Genomic DNA, 20,695 nt, shown 5'->3' on the forward strand with positions numbered 1-20,695 from the left:
TTGCTCAACCCTACTCTTCACTGTTACACTGAGAAAATGGAGACAAACAAGATATCCGCTTTTAATATGGACAGGAACATGTAACTTCAGCATCCAATCACAGAAGACCTTGAGTCATGACATTGTGGATGGTTTCTGCGCACTGATTGGATGCCGGAATGTACACACATTATTATTATTATTATTTATTGCTATAGCGCCATTTATTCCATGGCGCTTTACATGTAAGGAGGGGTATACATAATAAAAACAAGTACAATAATCTTAAAAAATACAAGTCATAACTGGTACAGGAGGAGAGAGGACATTGCCCGCAAAGGCTCACAATCTACAAGGGATGGGTGGGAATACAGTAGGCGAGGGTAGAGCTGGTCATGCACACACATTAAATGATTACAGAACAAAATAAAATTAAACTCTGCAGCTCCTCTGACCTCAACACACCCCTTCCCCTCTTAGGCCAGAGTCACACTCAGCGTAGGGAAATACGGTCCGTATTTTACATGCGTAATACGCAGAAATATTCCCAAAATAGTGATCCATATATCATCCGTAGGCATGGTGTGGCAGCGTATTTTGCGCATGTCATCCTCCGTATGTAATCCGTATGGCATCCGTACAGCGAGATTTTGTCACCGGCTTGCAAAACGGACATACAATGGATCCATGGGCTCAAATATTCGTGAAAACATATATACAGTCTAAATATATATATATATGTCAGTAAGACACATTTATATATTGTAAGATTGCTCTTACTAACGGGTAGGGGATTACTCGCTTGGCACGGGATTGACGTACTCGGGCACGATTTTTTCAAACAAAACAGTCCATACGGTTTATTTTGTACAGCATAAAACCGCATCGTAAGCCAAGTTGCATATCACTGTCTTACATGTAGTCCGTTCGTTAACACATTATCTTCACAATAAGTCTCAGAACCTTAGTCTGTGGTAACTAAACACGCTGGTCCTCCTGACCAGTTGCCGTGGGTTACCACACAGTTCATATCACACAGGTTGCAGCAACTAATCACGCTGGTCCTCCTCTGACCAGTTGCCGTGGGTTACCACACAGTTTATAGAACACAATAAGGACCAACAGTCTAGGAAGGTACCTTACGGGAGCTCCTGCTCCACCAGCTGACTACTTGTCAGTCCTCTCTTCTGGAGAAGCTGCCAAACGGGGATCACCAACTTGCCTTTGCGACATATCTCAGTCAGTCCAGACCCACCGAGGACTGTAGCTTCCCCAAGTTCCACTCCTCTGGAGAAGCTGCCAAACGGGGATCACCAACTTGCCATTGCGGCATATCTCAGTCAGTCCAGACCCACCGAGGACTGTAGCTTCCCCAAGTTCCACTGCGCTGCTCAGGGATCCAGTCCTACTCCCAGGACCTCCCATGCTAGCATGTGCTTTCCAGGAAGCAACACAGGCTTCCACAGGTCACTCATACACAGGGCCCCTCTGCAGTGTACAACCAGGACACATGGAAGTCTGCCCAGACTTGCAGACTCCCAAACACTCCCTACCATGTGCTAACACACCTCCTTTAGGTAGCCTGTAACCACACCCACAGGTGAGGTAACATCACATACACTGGTCACATGATCATGACATCACTGCAGGTCCTCAAACACCTGCAGGGAAAAAGATACAGTGAGCACCCCCACTCAGAGTGAGGTATGTGGGTAGCCAGACCCTCCCATCTCTCATAGCTACCCGCAACCCGGACCCAGGTGCACTAAATGACATCTTCAGTGCTCACGCGCTCTAAAGACAAGATACTCCGGGTTGCATCGCAGGGAGCATCCATCCCTGTGACACATACCTCCCATTAACCACAATTCCAGACACTGTCTCACCATCACATCCATGCACACAATTGCCACGCACGGCCTCAATACGCCTCCGTGCGCATACTGGGGAGACCATGCAGCGCCCCCTACCTGTTACAGGGGTCACTGCATCACAATATGTATGTATATTTCACACAGCGCTAGATAGCAGAAAAGCCGGTAATTCAATTGTCGGCTTTTGCTATCACCTTCCTAAACCCGACATGATATGAGACATGGTTTACATACAGTAAATAATTTCATATCCCTTATTTTTTAACATATTCCTCACTAATAATGTTCCAAGTGTCTGTGTGCAAAATTTGGGGGCTCTAGCTGTTAAAATAAAAGGTTAAATCAAGGAAAAAATTGGCATGGGCTCCCGCGCAATTTTTTCCGCCAGAGTGGGAAAGCCAGTGACTGAGGGCAGATATTATTAGCCTAGAGAGGGACCAAGAAAATTGCCACCAAGAAAATTGCCACCCCCCCCCGGCTAAAAACATCTGCCCCCAGCCACCCCAGAAAAGGAACATCTGGAAGATTTGCCTATCCTGGCACTTAGCCTCTCTCTCTTCCCACTCCCGTGTGGCGGTGGGATATGGGGTAATAAAGGGTTAATGTCACCTTGCTATTGTAAGGTGATATTAAGCCAGGTTAATAATGGAGAGGTGTCAGTAAGACACCTATTCATTATTAATCCAATAGTAGTAAATGGTTAATAAAACACACACATTAGGAAAAATGTATTTTATTGAAATAAAGACACAGGGTGTTGTAATAGTTTATTATACTCTCAATCCAATTGAAGACCCTTGTCACCTGAAACAAAGTTAAAATAAAAAATCAACAATATCCCATACCTTCCGTCGTTCAGTCTTGTCCCACGCTGTAAATCCATCTGAAGGGGTTAAATAATTTTACAAGCAGGAGCCTGCTAATGCAGCCGCCACTGCCTGTAAAAACTGGAGAATGAATGGAAAGCAGGGGAACATAGCTACCTAGACTTGCGGGGCTGCGCCCCTTGCTGGGAATATTTTCTCACGTTCGAGTTCATCTGAGGTTACACCAGCAGGGGGCGCAGCACAGCAAGTCTAGGTAGCGCCTCCTGACGAAGAAGCGAAACGTGCGTTGGGGCGGCAGGGACGCTACACACAAGACTCATTCCATGTAAGTGCTGCAAATTACAATTTCTTTACACTGCCATCATTGAGTTTAATAGGATGAGATACCCCTACACTATGTAGTTGAGGCATTTGTGATTCAGATTTTGATGTTATTGTATGCAGGCACTGTTGTGGATTAACTTGTTGTTTACACTGGTAGTAGCTGTCCCTGCTTTTCTAAGCAGTTACTTTGGACATTTTTTGTGTTTTTAATAATGTGTAATAAATGTAATTACACCCTGACACTTTATACTGTATTCCTCTTTTGTGTTTGATATACTATTCAGTTTGTGTGTGCCACAGAGATCTAATATGAGTTTAGGTATATAGTTATGATCTTTCTAGGAGTGCACAGAACAGTGGCCTACGACACTTGTGCGCTAAACAAACTAAAATGATGGGACGTTATTGGAAGAGAGACCAGAAGAAGTCCAAATTGAGTTCATCTGCCTCACTATAGTGAGTAGTAGGGTTGAGCGAAACGGGTCGGCCATTTTCAGAAGTCGCCGACTTTTGGCAAAGTCGGGTTTCATGAAACCCGACCCGACCCCTGTGTGGGGTCGGCCATGAAGTCGGCGATCTTCTGAACTGGAATCGGAATTCCGATACCGATTCCCGATATGTTTAAGATATCGGGAATTGGTATCTGAATTCAGATTTAAGTGTAAAATAAAGAATAAAAATAAAAAATATTGCTATACTCACCCTCGGACGCGCCCTGGTTGTAACCGGGAGCCTTCCTTCCTAAGAATCAGCGCTTGAAGGACCTTTCGATGACATCACGGCTTCTGATTGGTCGCGTGACGCCCATGTGACCGCTCACACGACCAATCAGAAGCCGTGACGTCATCGAAAGGTCCTTCAAGCGCTGATTCTTAGGAAGGAAGGCTCCCGCTTACAACCAGGACGCATCCGAGGGTGAGTATAGCAATATTTTTTATTTTTATTCTTTATTTTACACATTATTATGGATCGCAGGGCCTGAAGGAGAGTTTCCTCTCCTTCAGACCCTGGGAACCATTAGAAACCCAATGCACTGCATTGGGTTTCGTGTTTCGGCCGACCCCGACCCCAACTTTTCTATAGGATCGGCCGATTTCACTCGACCCGACTTTTGAAAAAGTCGGGTTTTGTGAAATCCGACCCGATCCTATAAAAACAAAAGTCGCTCAACTCTAGTGAGTAGTTCTGTTGGGAGTTTTGTCTGAATCACAATTTTTGGGATTTACATGGAAACCCCATCTGAAGCACTCAGGGGAGAGCACAGGATAAATGTGAACTGAGCCTTATTCTGAGTTTTCGGAGATAAAATTAAAAACTATTCTTGTGCTATCTATTTTTTATTCTAATAGTCCCCATGCAGTATAAGTAATAAGACGGATTTAGTCTTCAGGTCAGTGCGATTACAGCAATATCAGATTTAGAGAGTTTTTTATATTTTGCTACACAGTAAAAGTTATTTTTTATTAAAAAAATGTTTTTTGCTGCAATATTCTGAGAGCTGTGACATTTTATTTTTTGGTGAGCAAAGTTGTGTGAGGGCTTATTTTGGTAGAATGAGCCAAATATTTTTTTGGTACCATTTTTGAAGTATATAACAGTCTTTGATTGCTGTTTACTCAGTTTTCCAGACACAGAATTAACAAAAAACAGCAATTCAGTGTTTGTTTATATACACATTATAAACGTTATAAGACCGATTTATTCGGTGGGTCAGTACAATTACAGCGATAACAGATTTATATTGTTTTTTCTATGATTTGCTACTTTTGCACATTTAAAGCAATGTTTTACAAATATTAATTTGCTTTTGCATCGCCATAATCTGAGTTGTAACTTTTTTATTGCTGAATGAGCCGTAGTAGAGCTTGTTTTTTGCTGGATGGTTTGGCATTTTTATTTGTACTTTTTTTTTACATATGATTTTTTATAGTGTTTTATTACATTTTTTGCGTGTCAGATTAACCCCTTTCTGCCATTAGACGTACTATTGCGTCCATGTGGGGTGGGCTTTACTTCCCAAGGACGCAATAGTACGTCATATGCGATCGGCAGCGCTCACGGGGGGAGCGCCGCCGATCGCGGCCGGGTGTCAGCTGTTTATCGCAGCTGACATCCGGCACTATGTGCCAGGAGCGGTCACGGACCGCCCCCGGCACATTAACCCCCAGCACACCGCGATCAAAGATGATCGCGATGTGCCGGCGGTGCAGGGAAGCACCGCGCAGGGAGGGGGCTCCCTGCGGGCTTCCCTGAGACCCCCGGAGCAACGCGATGTGATCGCGTTGCTGCGAGGGTCTCACCTCCCTCCCTGCTCAGTCCAGCTCCGGATCCAAGATGGCCGCGGATCCGGGTCCTGCAGGGAGGGAGGTGGCTTCACAGAGCCTGCTCAGAGCAGGCACTGTGAAGGCTGCAGCGCTGCATGTCAGATCAGTGATCTGACAGAGTGCTGTGCAAACTGTCAGATCATCGATCTGTGATGTCCCCCCCTGGGACAAAGTAAAAAAGTAAAAAAAAAAAATTTCAAATGTGTAAAAAAAAATAAAAAAAAATATTCCAAAATAATGAAAAGGAAAATAAAAATATTATTCCCATAAATACATTTCTTTATCTAAATAAAAAAAAAAAAACAATAAAAGTACACATATTTAGTATCGCCGCGTCCGTAACGGCCCGACCTATAAAACTGGCCCACTAGTTAACCCCTTCAGTAAACACCGTAAGAAAAAAAGAAAAAAAACGAGGCAAAAAACAACGCTTTATTATCATACCGCCGAACAAAAAGTGGAATAACACGCGATCAAAAAGACAGATATAACTAACCATGGTACCGCTGAAAACGTCATCTTGTCCCGCAAAAAACGAGCCGCCATACAGCATCATCAGCAAAAAAATAAAAAAGTTATAGTCCTGAGAATAAAGCGATGCAAAAATAATTATTTTTTCTATAAAATAGTTTTTATCGTATAAAAGCGCCAAAACATAAAAAAATGATATAAATGAGGTGTCGCTGTAATCGTACTGACCCGAAGAATAAAACTGCTTCATCAATTTTACCAAACGCGGAACGGTATAAACGCCTCCCCCAAAAGAAATTCATGAATAGCTGGTTTTTGGTCATTCTGCCTCACAAAAATCGGAATAAAAAGCGATCAAAAAATGTCACGTGCCCGAAAATGTTACCAATAAAAACATCAACTCGTCCCGCAAAAAACAAGACCTCACATGACTTTGTGGACCAAAATATAGAAAAATTATAGCTCTCAAAATGTGGTAACGCAAAAAATATTTTTTGCAATAAAAAGCGTCTTTCAGTGTGTGACGGCTGCCAATCATAAAAATCCGCTAAAAAACCCGCTATAAAAGTAAATCAAACCCCCCTTCATCACCCCCTTAGTTAGGGAAAAATTAAAAAAATGTATTTATTTCCATTTTCCCATTAGGGCTAGGGTTAGAGTTAGGGCTAGGGTTAGGGCTAGGGTTAGGGCTAGGGTTAGGGTTAGGGCTAGGGTTAGGGCTAGGGTTAGGGCTAGGGTTAGGGCTAGGGTTAGGGTTAGGGCTAGGGTTAGGGTTAGGGTTAGGGCTAGGGTTAGGGCTAGGGTTAGGGTTAGGGCTAGGGTTAGGGCTAGGGTTAGGGCTAGGGTTAGGGCTAGGGCTAGGGTTAGGGCTAGGGTTAGGGCTAGGGTTAGGGCTAGGGTTAGGATTAGGGTTAGGGCTAGGGTTAGGGCTAGGGCTACAGTTTGGGTTGGGGCTAAAGTTACAGTTAGGGTTTAGATTACATTTACGGTTGGGAATACGGTTGGGATTAGGGTTAGGGGTGTGTCAGGGTTAGAGGTGTGGATAGGGTTACTGTTGGGATTAGGGTTAGGGATGTGTTTGGATTAGGGTTTCAGTTATAATTGGGGGGTTTCCACTGTTTAGGCACATCAGGGGCTCTCCAAACGCGACATGGCGTCCGATCTCAATTCCAGCCAATTCTGTGTTGAAAAAGTAAAACAGTGCTTCTTCCCTTCCGAGCTCTCCCGTGTGCCCAAACAGGGGTTTACCCCAACATATGGGGTATCAGCGTACTCAGGACAAATAGGACAACAACTTTTGGGGTCCAATTTCTCCTGCTACCCTTGGGAAAATACAAAACTCGGGGCTAAAACATATTTTTTGTGGGAAAAAAAAAGATTTTTTATTTTCACGGCTCTGCGTTATAAACTGTAGTGAAACACTTGGGGGTTCAAAGTTCTCACAACACATCTAGATTAGTTCCCTGGGGGGTCTAGTTTCCAATATGGGGTCACTTGTGGGGGGTTTCTACTGTTTAGGTACATTAGGGGTTCTGCAAACGCAATGTGACGTCTGCAGACCATTCCATCTAAGTCTGCATTCCAAATGGCGCTCCTTCCCTTCCGAGCTCTGCCATGCGCTCAAACGTTGGTTTCCCCCAACATACGGGGTATCAGCGTACTCAGGACAAATTGGACAACAACTTTTGGGGTCGAATTTCTCCTCTTACCCTCGGGAAAATACAAAACTGGGGGCTAAAAAATAATTTTGGGGGGAAAGATTTTTTTTTTTAATTTTCACGGCTCTGCGTTACAAACTGTAGTGAAACACTTGGGGGTTCAAAGCTATCACAACACATCTAGATGAGTTCCTTATGGGGTCTAGTTTCCAAAATGGTGTCACTTGTGGGAGGTTTCTACTGTTTAGGTACATTAGGGGCTCTGCAAATGCAATGTGACACCTGCAGACCATTCCATCTAAGTCCTCATTCCAAATGGAGCTCCTTCCCTTCCGAGCCCTCCCATGCGCCCAAACAGTGGTTCCCCCCCACATATGGGGTATCAGCGCACTCACGACAAATTGGACAACAAATTGTGGGGTCGAATTTCTCCTGTTACCCTCGGGAAAATACAAAACTGGGGGCTAAAAAATAATTTTTGTGGGAAAAAATTTTTGTTTTATTTTTACGGCTCTCCATTATAAACTTCTGTGAAGCCCTTGGTGGGTCAAAGCGCTCAGCACACATCTAGATAAGTTCCTAAGGGGGTCTACTTTCCAAAATGGTGTCACTTGTGGGGGGTTTCTACTGTTTAGGTACATTAGGGGCTCTGCAAACGCAATGTGACACCTGCAGACCATTCCATCTAAGTCTGCATTCAAATGGCACTCCTTCCCTTCTGAGCCCTCCCATGTGCCCAAACAGTGGTTCCCCCCACATATGGTGTATCATCGCACTCAGGACAAATTGGGCAACAAATTTTGGGGTCCAATTTCTCCTGTTACCCTCAGGAAAATACAAAACTGGGGGCTAAAAAAATAATTTTTGTGGGAAAAAAATGTTGTTTTATTTTTACGGCTCTGCATTATAAACTTCTGTGAAGCACTTGGTGGGTCAAAGTGCTCACCACACCTCTAGATAAGTTCCTTAGGGGGTCTACTTTCCAAAATGGTGTCATTTGTGGGGGGTTTCAATGTTTAGGCACATCAGTGGCTCTTCAAACGCAACATATAATATAGGTGAATTTAATGAAAATGTAGAATCCCTGTGGGTGGAGATAAGGGGAGGGGGAAAAAATAATAAATTACTGATAGGGGTTTGTTATAAATCTCCAAAAATAATGGAAGCAATGGAGAATATCCTCGTAAAGCAAATAGATGAAGCTGTGACTCAAGGAGAAGTCATTATTATGGGGGACTTCAACTACCCTGAAATAGATTGGGGAACAGAAACCTGCAGTTCCAGCAAAGGTAATCGGTTTTTGACAATTATGAGAGACAATTACCTTTCACAACTGGTTCAGGACCCAACAAGAAGGGGGGCACTGCTAGACCTAATATTAACCAACAGGCCAGACCGCATATCAAATATAAGGGTTGGGGGTTACTTGGGAAATAGCGATCACAAAATAATAAGTTTTCATGTATCCTTTAAAAAGATGTGTAGTAGAGGGGTTACAAGGACACTAAACTTCAGGAGGGCAAATTTCCAACGGATGAGAGAGGATCTTGGTGCAATTAACTGGGACGATATCCTGAGACACAAAAATACACAGAGAAAATGGGAGACGTTTATTAGCATCCTGGATAGGACCTGTGCACAGTATATACCGTATGGGAATAAACATACTAGAAATAGGAGGAAACCAATATGGCTAAATAGAGCTGTAAGGGGCGCAATAAGGGACAAAAAGAAAGCATTTAGAGAATTAAAGGAAGTAGGTAGTGAGGAGGCATTAAATAAATACAGAAAATTAAATAAATTCTGTAAAAAGCAAATCAAGGCAGCAAAGATTGAGACAGAGAGACTCATTGCCAGAGAGAGTAAAAATAATCCTAAAATATTCTTTAACTACATAAATAGTAAGAAACTAAAAAATGATAGTGTTGGCCCCCTTAAAAATAGTCTGGGTGAGATGGTGGATGAGGATGAGGAAAAAGCCAATATGCTAAATGACTTTTTTTCATCAGTATTTACACAAGAAAATCCCATGGCAGACAAAATGTCTAGTGATAAAAATTCCCAATTAAATGTCACCTGCTTAACCCAGCAGGAAGTGCGGCGGCGTCTAAAAATCACTAAAATTGACAAATCTCCGGGCCCGGATGGGATACACCCTCGAGTACTGCAGGAATTAAGTACAGTCATTGATAGACCATTATTTTTAATCTTTAAAGACTCCATAATAACAGGGTCTGTGCCACAGGACTGGCGTATAGCAAATGTGGTGCCAATATTCAAAAAGGGAACAAAAACTGAACTCGGAAACTATAGGCCAGTAAGCTTAACCTCTACTGTGGGTAAAATCCTGGAGGGCATTCTAAGGGACGCTATACTGGAGTATCTGAAGAGGAATAACCTCATGACCCAGTATCAGCACGGGTTTACTAGGGACCGTTCATGTCAGACTAATTTGATCAGTTTCTATGAAGAGGTAAGTTCCGGATTGGACCAAGGGAACCCAGTGGATGTAGTGTATATGGACTTTTCAAAAGCTGTTGATACGGTGCCACACAAAAGGTTGATACATAAAATTAGAATAATGGGGATAGGGGAAAATATGTTCAAGTGGGTTGAGAGCTGGCTCAGGGATAGGAAACAAAGGGTGGTTATTAATGGAGCACACTCGGACTGGGTAGCGGTTAGCAGTGGGGTACCACAGGGGTCAGTATTGGGCCCTCTTCTTTTTAACATATTTATTAATGACCTTGTAGGGGGCATTCAGAGTAGAATTTCAATATTTGCAGATGACACTAAACTCTGCAGGGTAATCAATACAGAGGAGGACAATTTTATATTACAGGATGATTTATGTAAACTAGAAGCTTGGGCTGATAAATGGCAAATGAGCTTTAATGGGGATAAATGTAAGGTCATGCACTTGGGTAGAAGTAATAAGATGTATAATTATGTGCTTAATTCTAAAACTCTGGGCAAAACCGTCAATGAAAAAGACCTGCGTGTATGGGTGGATGACAAACTTAAATTCAGTGGCCAGTGTCAGGCAGCTGCTACAAAGGCAAATAAAATAATGGGATGCATTAAAAGAGGCATAGATGCTCATGAGGAGAATATAATTTTACCTCTATACAAGTCACTAGTTCAACCACACTTAGAATACTGTGCACAGTTCTGGTCTCCGGTGTATAAGAAAGACATAGCTGAACTGGAGCGGGTGCAGAGAAGAGCGACCAAGGTTATTAGAGGACTGGGGGGTCTGCAATACCAAGATAGGTTATTACACTTGGGGCTATTTAGTTTGGAAAAACGAAGACTAAGGGGTGATCTCATTTTAATGTATAAATATATGAGGGGACAGTATAAAGACCTTTCTGATGATCTTTTTAATCATAGACCTGAAACAGGGACAAGGGGGCATCCTCTGCGGTTGGAGGAAAAAAGGTTTAAGCATAATAACAGACACGGATTCTTTACTGTAAGAGCAGTGAGACTATGGAACTCTCTGCCGTGTGATGTTGTAATGAGTGATTCATTACTTAAATTTAAGAGGGGACTGGATACCTTTCTGGAAAAGTATAATGTTACAGGGTATATACACTAGATTCCTTGATAGGGCGTTGATCCAGGGAACTAGTCTGATTGCCGTATGTGGAGTCGGGAAGGAATTTTTTTCCCCAATGTGGAGCTTACTCTTTGCACATGGGTTTTTTTTGCCTTCCTCTGGATCAACATGTTAGGGCATGTTAGGTTAGGCTATGGGTTGAACTAGATGGACATATAGTCTTCCTTCAACCTTAATAACTATGTAACTATGTAACTATGGCGTCCCATCTCAATTCCTGTCAATTTTGCTTTGAAAAGTCAAACGGCGCTCCTTCCCTTCCGAGCTCTCCCATCCACCCAAACAGTGGTTTACCCCCACATATGGGGTATCAGCGTACTCAGGACAAATTGTACAACAACTTTTGGGGTCCAATTTCTTCTCTTACCCTTGGGAAAATAAAAAATTGGGGGCAAAAAGATAATTTTTGTGAAAAAATATGATTTTTTATTTTTACGGTTCTACATTATAAACTTCTGTGAAGCATTAGGTGGGTCAAAGTGCTCACCACACCTCTAGATAAGTTCCTTAGGGGGTCTACTTTCCAAAATGGTGTCACTTGTGGGGGGTTTCAATGTTTAGCCACATCAGGGGCTCTCCAAACGAAACATGGCGTCCCATCTCAATTCCAGTCAATTTTGCATTGAAAAGTCAAATGGCACTCCTTCGCTTCCGAGCTCTGCCATGCGCCCAAACAGTGGTTTACCCCCACATGTGGGGTATTGGCATACTCAGGACAAATTGTACAACAATGTTTGTGGTCCATTTTCTCCTGTTACCCTTGGTAAAATAAAACAAATTGGAGCTGAATTAAATTTTTTGTGAAAAAAAGTTAAATGTTCATTTTTATTTAAACATTCAAAAAATTCCTGTGAAGCACCAGAAGGGTTAATAAACTTCTTGAATATGGTTTTGAGCACCTTGAGGGGTGTAGTTTTTAGAATGGTGTCACACTTGGGTATTTTCTATCATATAGACCCCTCAAAATGACTTCAAATGAGATGTGGTCCCTAAAATAAAATGGTGTTGTAGAAATGAGAAATTGCTGGTCAACTTTTAACCCTTATAACTCCCTAACAAAAAAAAATTTTGGTTCCAAAATTGTGCTGATGTAAAGTAGACATGTGGGAAATGTTACTTATTAAGTATTTTGTGTGACATATCTCTGTGATTTAATTGCATAAAAATTCAAAGTTGGAAAATTGCGAAATTTTCATAATTTTCGCCAAATTTCCATTTTTTTCACAAATAAACGCAGGTACTATCAAACAATTTTTACCATTGTCATGAAGTACAATATGTCACGAGAAAACAATGTCAGAATCACCAGGATCCATTGAAGCGTTCCAGAGTTATAACCTCATAAAGGGACAGTGGTCAGAATTGTAAAAATTGGCCCGGTCATTAACGTGCAAACCACCCTTGGGGGTAAAGGGGTTAATGACAAAAGCATTTTTGTCATGTGTTGTCATTATTTTTTATTGTGTAAGGTATAAATACGACAACAGTTATATGGAATGGGTCTTTCCATAGGCGTCGATATTTGTTATGTGTATGTTTCTTTGTTTAACAAATGCCGTGTTATGAGTGACAAAATGGGTTTTTGTGATTTGCGTGCACTTTCCTGTGTGTCTTATGCTTTTTTTTACATATTTCATTTAACTTTTTTCTTACTTTTCACTTAATTTCTCTGTGGGACATGGATATTTTTTACTTTTGTACTCGTGTACTGCACTGCTGAGACCTGTCAGTATCTAACAGGCCACTGTACCCTGGAGTATCTGAAGACCTCAGGGTAGCATGGCAACCATCGTGGGGGGCGATAGTGTCAAAATGAGTCTTTTACCCCTCTTTTAACCACTTAGATACCGCTGTTGTGATTGACAGCGATGTTTATGGGGTTAATCGGCCCCGATTGGTTCCAAAACTGATTGTGAGTCTGACCAATTCCGCAGGGTGCAAGCTGCCACACATGAGAATTTCGACCATAGAAGGCACTATTTACTTATTCCGGATCACCGTTTTAAAACAGAATTGAGGGAATACGGCCCTTTAGTGACTGTCATTTTAATGTGGCTGTTAAAGGGCCCCTGCACCCCCTCCAGCCGTTATAAACTAAAAGAGCCACATTGTGCAGCAGTAATGCTGCATTCTAACAAGGTGGCTCTTTTAATTTTTGGTGCATGTATTCCCAAAAAAAAGCGTTTTATTACTTCTCCAAAATATCTGTCAGGGAGGCAGGTCCTCACCCCCCTGCTTGAAATGCCACACTGCCGTCACTCAAATATTCAGGGGCTCCGGGCGCCACCCCTCCACTCTGTTTTCGCTTGAAATCCGGCGCCTGCGCTGTGTACTACTGTGTGGGGCAGGCGCAGTGTGCTCTGGCCGTCAGACGTCACAGGCAGGCTTGCAGACTGTGCGTGTGCGGACAGTGCGGCCACCCAAATTGGGAATCCCAGCCCCGCAGTGTGTTATGCATTATGCACAGTGCGAAGCTGGGATTCATAGGCAGGGCGGCCACACAGGCGCAGTCTGCAAGCCTGGCTGTGAGGTCAGACGGCCAGAGCACACTGCGCCTGCCCCACACAGTAGTACACAGCGCAGGCACCGGATTTCAAGCGAAAATAGCGCGGAAGGGGCGGCGCCCGGAGCCCCTGAATATTTGAGTGATGGCAGTGTGGCGTTTCAAGCAGGGGGGTGAGGACCTGCCTCCCTGGATAAAGACAGGTATTTTGGAGAAGTAATAAAATGCTTTATTTTGGGAATACATGCACCATAAACTAAAAGAGCCACCTTGTTAGAATGCAGCATTACTGCTGCACAAGGTGGCTCTTTTAGTTTATAACGGCTGGAGGGGGTGACAGTGGCCCTTCAAGGAGTTAAATTTGAAATTTGATGTCAAGTTCTTAAAGGTCATTCACATCATGTAAAAATTGTGGAACAACAATACTTCCTTGTGTACACATGTGTCTGCCAAATACGCTTCAAGGAGAACACGTAGTTTTTGAAAACACTGCTAAAGTGGAAATATTAGGAATGAACAGTGACAAAATCCATGAACATCTCAATAGCTCGTTCTTATAAAAATCATCATTTTTAGATGAACACTTTCCTACATTAATCTTATTCTTAATATCTCTAGAAATATCATAGTTACTTACCGATAACGGTATTTCTCTGATCCCATGATGGCACCACTGAGAGAGAGATCCGCCCACAGGGGCAGGAAACCTACAGGAGAAAAAGGCAGTACCTCTCTCCCACATCAGTTGGTTTACAGAGCCTTAAAGGGAACCTGTCACCTGAATTTGGCGAGACTGGTTTTGGGTCATATGGGCCGAGTTTTCGGGTGTTTGATTCCCCCTTTCCTTACCCGCTGGCTGCATGCTGGCTGCAATATTGGATTGAAGTTCATTCTCTGTCCTCCATAGTACACGCCTGCGCAAAGCAATCTTGCCTTGTGCAGGCGTGTACTATGGAGGACAGAGAATGAACTTCAATCCAATATTGCAGCCAGCATGCAGCCAGCGGGTAAGGAAAGGGTGAATCAAACACCCGAAAACTCCGCCCATATGACCCAAAACCAGTCCCGCCAAATTCAGGTGACAGAGTCCCTTTAACAGAACTTCAGCTGTAACTTAAATGTTTATCAAACAAAAATGTTTTAATTTAAGCTTATTAGAGGCACCGCGTGACTAAATATTAATAAGTAGGGTTGAGCGAAACAGATTGGTCAATTTCATAAGTCGCCGACATTCGGCAAAGTCGGGTTTCATGAAACCTGGCCCGATCCCAGTGTGGGATCGGCCATGCGGTACGCGATCTTCGCGCCAAAGTCGCATTTCATATGACGCGTTCAGCGCCATTTCTCAGCCAATGAAGGTGGACGCAGAGTGTGGGCAGCGTGATGGCATAGGTCTCAGTCCCCACCATCTTCGACCACATTTAGAATACTGTGCACAGTTCTGGTCTCCGGTGTATAAGAAAGACATAGCTGAACTGGAGCGGGTGCAGAGAAGAGCGACCAAGGTTATTAGAGGACTGGGGGGTCTGCAGTACCAAGATAGGTTATTACACTTGGGGCTATTTAGTTTGGAAAAACGAAGACTAAGGGGTGATCTTATTTGAATGTATAAATATATGAGGGGACAGTACAAAGGCCTTTCTGATGACCTTTTTAATCATAGACCTGAAACAGGGACAAGTGGGCATCCTCTACTTTGGAGGAAAAAAGGTTTAAGCATAATAACAGACGCGGGTTCTTTACTGTAAGAGCAGTGAGACTATGGAACTCTCTGCCGTATGATGTAATGAGTGATTAAGAGGGGACTGGCTACCTTTCTGGAAAAGTATAATGTTGCAGGGTATATATACTAGATTCCTTGATAGGGCGTTGATCCAGGGAACTAGTCTGATTGCCGTATGTGGAGTCGGGAAGGAATTTTTTTCCCCAATGTGGAGCTTACTCTTTGCCACATGGGTTTTTTTTGTCTTCCTCTGGATCAACATGTTAGGGCATGTTAGGTTAGGCTATGGGTTGAACTAGATGGACTTATAGTCTTCCTTCAACCTTAATAACTATGTAACTATGTAACTATCTTAGAGAAGGGCGTTACAGTGATTGCCTTGCTTTCAGCGGCGTCACAGGGGGCTATAAAGGGATGTGCACGCCGACCGCCATCTTACTTCTGCCGATCTGAGCATAGGGAGAGGTTGCTGCAGCTTCGTCAGAAGCAGGGATATTGTTAGGGAGGGAGTATTAACCTCCAAACCGCTTGTGCTGTAGCGATTTCCACTGTCCAACACCATCTTTTCTTTGCAGGGACAGTGGAGGCTGGATTTCTGTGCATCAGCTCTGTAGCTTATAAGGCTCCCTGATAGCTGCATTGCTGTTTGTACCCCACTGCTTTTTTCAAAGCAAAAATCCTGTTGCTTCTTTCTGCACAGTTCTCTTGTTTCTTTGTTTGTCCACACTTTTGTGTGCAGCAGTCCTTTTTACTGCTGGCTGCCATACTTGTCCTGAGATCATTGTAGGGAGATTGTTATTGTAGCACAGTCCCTTTTTTTATATATATATATCTGTCAGCCACTGTCTGCCACTGAAGCTGTGTAGTGTAATACAGTGGGCCTGATTTTCCCAGCAGTCTCCCACACCTATAATGGGAAATTTCTATTGCCACTAAGTGCATCTGCGTGAGTCCTGTTTGTAGAATATCTGTCAGCCACTTTCTGAAAAAGAAACTGTGTAGTGTAATACAGTGGGCCTGATTTTCCCAGCAGTCTCCCAAACCTATAAAGGGAAATTTATATTGCCACTAAGTGCATCTGCGTGAGTCCTGTTTGTGGCATATCTGTCAGCCACTTTCTGACACAGAAACTGTGGAGTGTAATACAGTGGGCCTGATTTTCCCAGCAGTCTCCCACACCTATTAAGGCTAGGTTCACATTGCGTTTTAATGTGAGCGCTAGCGGACAGCGTTGCACGGCGAAATTAACGCCGTGCAACGCATCCGTTAGCGCTCACATTGCCCGCAATGTAAAATCGCATTGCTAGCGCGTGTCATTTTCGGCACGCGCTAGCGATGTGCCGTTCTTTTGTAGCGCGCCTCGGACGCTGCTTGCAGCGTCCGCGGCGCGCCCGAGGTCCGTTCCCCGCTCTCGCAGATCGGGGATCTGCGAGAGCGGGGACGTTTAACGCGACCCCGAAAAAGACATTGCGTTAGCGCAACCCGCTAGCGCTTAGCGCTAAACGGGTTGCACTAACGCAGTGTGACCCCAGCCTAAGGGAAATTTCTATTGCCACTAAGTGCATCTGCGTGAGTCCTGTTTGTGGCATATCTGTTGGCCACTTTCTGACACAGAAACTGTGTAGTGCAGAGGTGTCAAACTGCATTCCTCGAGGGCCGCAAACAGGTCATGTTTTCAGGATTTCCTTAGCATTGTACAAGGTGCTGGAATCATTCTGTGCAGGTGATTAAATTATCACCTGTGAAATACAAGGAAATCCTGAAAACATGACCTGTTTGCGGCCCTCGAGGAATGCAGTTTGACACCTCTGGTGTAGTGTAATACAGTGGGCCTGATTTTCCCAGCAGTCTCCCACACCTATTAAGGGACATTTCTATTGCCACTAAGTGCATCTGCGTCAGTCCTGTTTGTGGCATATCTGTTGGCCACTTTCTGACACAGAAACTGTGGAGTGTAATACAGTAGGCCTGATTTTCCCAGCAGTTTCCCACAACTATTAAGGGACAATTCTATTGCCACTAAATGCATCTGCGTGAGTCCTGTTTGTGGCATATCTGTCAGCCACATTCTGACACAGAAACTGTGTAGTGTAATACTGTGGGCCTGATTTTCCAAGAAGTCTCACACACCTATAAAGGGAAATTTCTATTGCCACTAAGTGCATCTGCGTCAGTCCTGTTTGTGGCATATCTGTCAGCCACTTTCTGACACAGAAACTGTGGAGTGTGATACAGTGGGCCTGATTTTCCCAGTAGTCTCCCACACCTATAAAGGAAAATTTCTATTGCCACTAAGTGCATCTGCATGAGTCCCGTTTGTGGCATTTCTGGCAGCCAGTTTCTGACACAGAAATTGTGTAGTGTAATAAAGTGGGTCTGATTTTCCCAGCAGTCTCACACACCTATAAAGGGAAATTTCTATTGCCACTAAGTGCATCTGCGTGAGTCCTCTTTGTGGCATTTCTGTCAGCCACTTTCTGACACAGAAACTGTGTAGTGTAATACAGTGGGCCTGATTTTCCCAGCAGTCTCCCACACCTATAAAGGGAAATTTATATTGCCACTAAGTGCATCTGCATTAGTCCTGTTTGTGGCATATCTGTCAGCCACTTTCTGACACAGAAACTGTGGAGTGTAATACAGTGGGCATGATTTTCCCAGCAGTCTCCCACACCTATAAAGGGAGATTTAAATTCACGACAAATTAACGTACCATATAACGTTTGTTAGTTTGGTTACATGTTTCCAAGAATTAGGAAGTCTGGTGTTAGAGGTCGTGGCCGTGGGCGGTCATTGCCAGCTGGTAAAGATGGTAGTGATGGTGGAGCATCAGGTGGTCGTGGGAAAAGCAATATAGCACCTAAGTCTCGAGTTGTTGAGCCAGCATCATCGTCTGGCTACACAAGGCTTCGAACGCTCCCTTTTCTGGGAGTAGGAAAACCGCTTTTAAAGCAGGAGCAGCAGGAACAAGTTTTGGCTTTCCTTGATGTCTCTGCCTCTAGCTCTTTTGCCTCCTCTTTAAAAGCAGCGCGTCGTCGGGGGATGCTCCCGGTCAGGAACAAGTCGCTTCCTTGTGTCCTTCACCCAGAAGAACAGAGAAGGATGCATCAGGTGATACAACAGGTTACTCCATAGAGCTCTTTACACATACCTTGCCTGGGTTAGAAAGGGAAATTGTTAACAGGCCATGCCCATTACAAGATGAATCGGACATGGAGTGCACAGATGCACAGCCATAGCTAGATTATTATGCTGTTCCATTGACTCAGATCACAACATTGCCCTCGCAGTGTACTGAGCCAGAATCTGACCCTGATGAGACTATGGTGCCCCGTCCCGAACCCTATAGCACCGGCTTACACAGTGACATAGAGGAAGGTGCACAGGACATAGAAGAGGAGGTGATAGATGACCCAGTTGTTGACCCCGATTGGCAGCCATTGGGGGAACAGGGTGCCGCTGACAGTAGCTCTGAAGCGGAGGAGGAGGAGCCGCAGCATGCATCAAAATTGCAACAGCTTTCATCTGGCAGGCCCGTATCTGGCCAAAAACATGTGTCAAATCCAAAAACAGTTGTAGGACAGTGTGGCCATCCGGTTAAAGTAGCTCAGTGTGCAATGCCTGAAAAGGTATTCGATAGTAGGAAGAGTGAAGTCTGGCAATTTTTTAACCAAGACCCGAATGATCGGTGCAAAGTGATCTGTAAGAAATGCTCAAGAACCTTTAGCAGAGGTCAGAATGTCAAAAATTTAAATACAAGTTGCATGCGTAGACATTTAACCACCATGCACTTGCAAGCCTGGACTAACTACCAAACGTCCCGTAAAGTTGTTGCACCCGCTCACAATGAAGCTAGTCAGCAACGCTACATTCCTTCCCTCACTGTAAGCCCACCGTTTACCACACCACCTGCAGCAAATGTGGAGGTATCGTCGCAAGGCCAAAGCAGTCAGGGAATCACCAGGTTCTTGGTAGGAAACACTGTATGTAGGCCAACAGCAAGAATACCATCACCAACCCTCTCTCATTCTGCCATGTCCACCAACACCCCGCTAGCTCCACCATATGCAGCTCTCCAGTCCAGCTCACCCTACAAGAGACTCTCCTTAGGAAAAGGATGTACTCATCCTCTCATCCGCGTACACAGGGTTTGAACGCCCACATTGCTAGACTAATCTGGTTAGAGATGATGCCCTACCGGTTGGTTGAAAGCGAAGCTTCCAAGCCCTGATGGCCTACGCAGTACCACGCTATGACCTACCCAGTCGACACTTCTTTGCGAGAAAAGCCATCCCAGCCCTCCACCAGCATGTCAAAGACCGCATTGTCCATGCACTCAGGCAATCAGTCAGTAGAAAGGTGCACCTCACAACAGATGCATGGACCAGTAGGCATGGCCAGGGACGCTACATGTCTATCACGGCGCACTGGGTTAATGTGGTGGATTCAGGGTACACAGGGGATAGCCATAGTGGCACAGTTCTGCCTAGCCCACGGTCTAGGAAACAGTTGGCTGTAGGCATTTGCCCCTCCTCCTCCTCCTCCAGAAGCGAAAGCTCGTCCACAGAGCGCAGTCGCACGACCACTCCATCTGCAGCTGCCAGTGTTGCAACCGTGGTGTCCCATTATGGAACAGCTTGTGGGAAGCATCAGCAGGCTGTGTTGAAAATTAAGTGTTTGGGCGACAACAGACAGACCGCGGAAGTTCTGTCTGACTTCTTGCAGCAAGAAACTAAGTCATGGCTGGGCAGTGTACATCTTGAGGCAAGCAAGGTAGTCAGTGATAACGGAAGGAATTTTATGGCTGCCATAGCCCTTTCACAAGTGAAACACATTCCTTGCCTGGCTCACACCTTGAACCTGGTGGTGCAGAGCTTTCTGAAAAGTTATCCGGGGTTACCCGCCCTGCTCCTGAAGGTGTGAAGACTTTGCTCGCACATCTGCCATTCGCCCGTACACTCCAGCCGTATGCAGAACCATCAGCGATCTTTGAAGCTTCCCCAGCACCGCCTAATAATCGACGTTGCAACAAGGTGGAACTCCATACTGCATATGCTTCAGAGGCTGTGCGAACAGAGGCGTGCTGTTATGTATTTGTGGGAGGATACACATACACGGACAGGCAGTTGGATGGCAGACATGGAGTTGTCAGGTGTGCAGTGGTCGAAGCTACAAGATCTGTGTCAAGTCCTTCAGTGTTTTGAGGAATGCACATGCCTGGTTAGTGCAGACGACGCCATCATAAGCATGAGCATCCCCCTAATGCGTCTGCTGATGCAAAGTTTGACGCACATAAAGGAGCAGGCGTCTGCAGCCGAGGACGAGGGTAGCCTTGATGACAGTCAGCCACTGTCTGCTCAGGGAAGTATCCTGGATGAGGTGGTGGACAA

At 44.4% G+C, this 20,695-nt stretch overlaps 1 protein-coding gene across 6 annotated transcripts in view; it reads right to left on the reverse strand.

The window, feature by feature from the left end:
* The window catches only part of SPDEF (SAM pointed domain containing ETS transcription factor), a 1,047,406-nt gene that overhangs the window by 427,754 nt on the left and 598,957 nt on the right, over positions 1-20,695 (reverse strand). Inside the window, exon 6 of one of the 6 annotated variants that reach the window (XM_069756556.1) lies at positions 14,220-14,289. The exons of the other annotated variants lie outside the window; for them this stretch is intronic. Coding sequence (XP_069612657.1) covers positions 14,220-14,289 — 70 coding nt within the window. The remainder of the gene's footprint in view (positions 1-14,219; positions 14,290-20,695) is intronic. 6 annotated transcript variants of the gene reach the window in all.

The sequence above is a fragment of the Ranitomeya imitator genome, chromosome 3 (assembly GCF_032444005.1).
Source record: "Ranitomeya imitator isolate aRanImi1 chromosome 3, aRanImi1.pri, whole genome shotgun sequence".
NCBI classification, from domain to species: domain Eukaryota; kingdom Metazoa; phylum Chordata; class Amphibia; order Anura; family Dendrobatidae; genus Ranitomeya; species Ranitomeya imitator.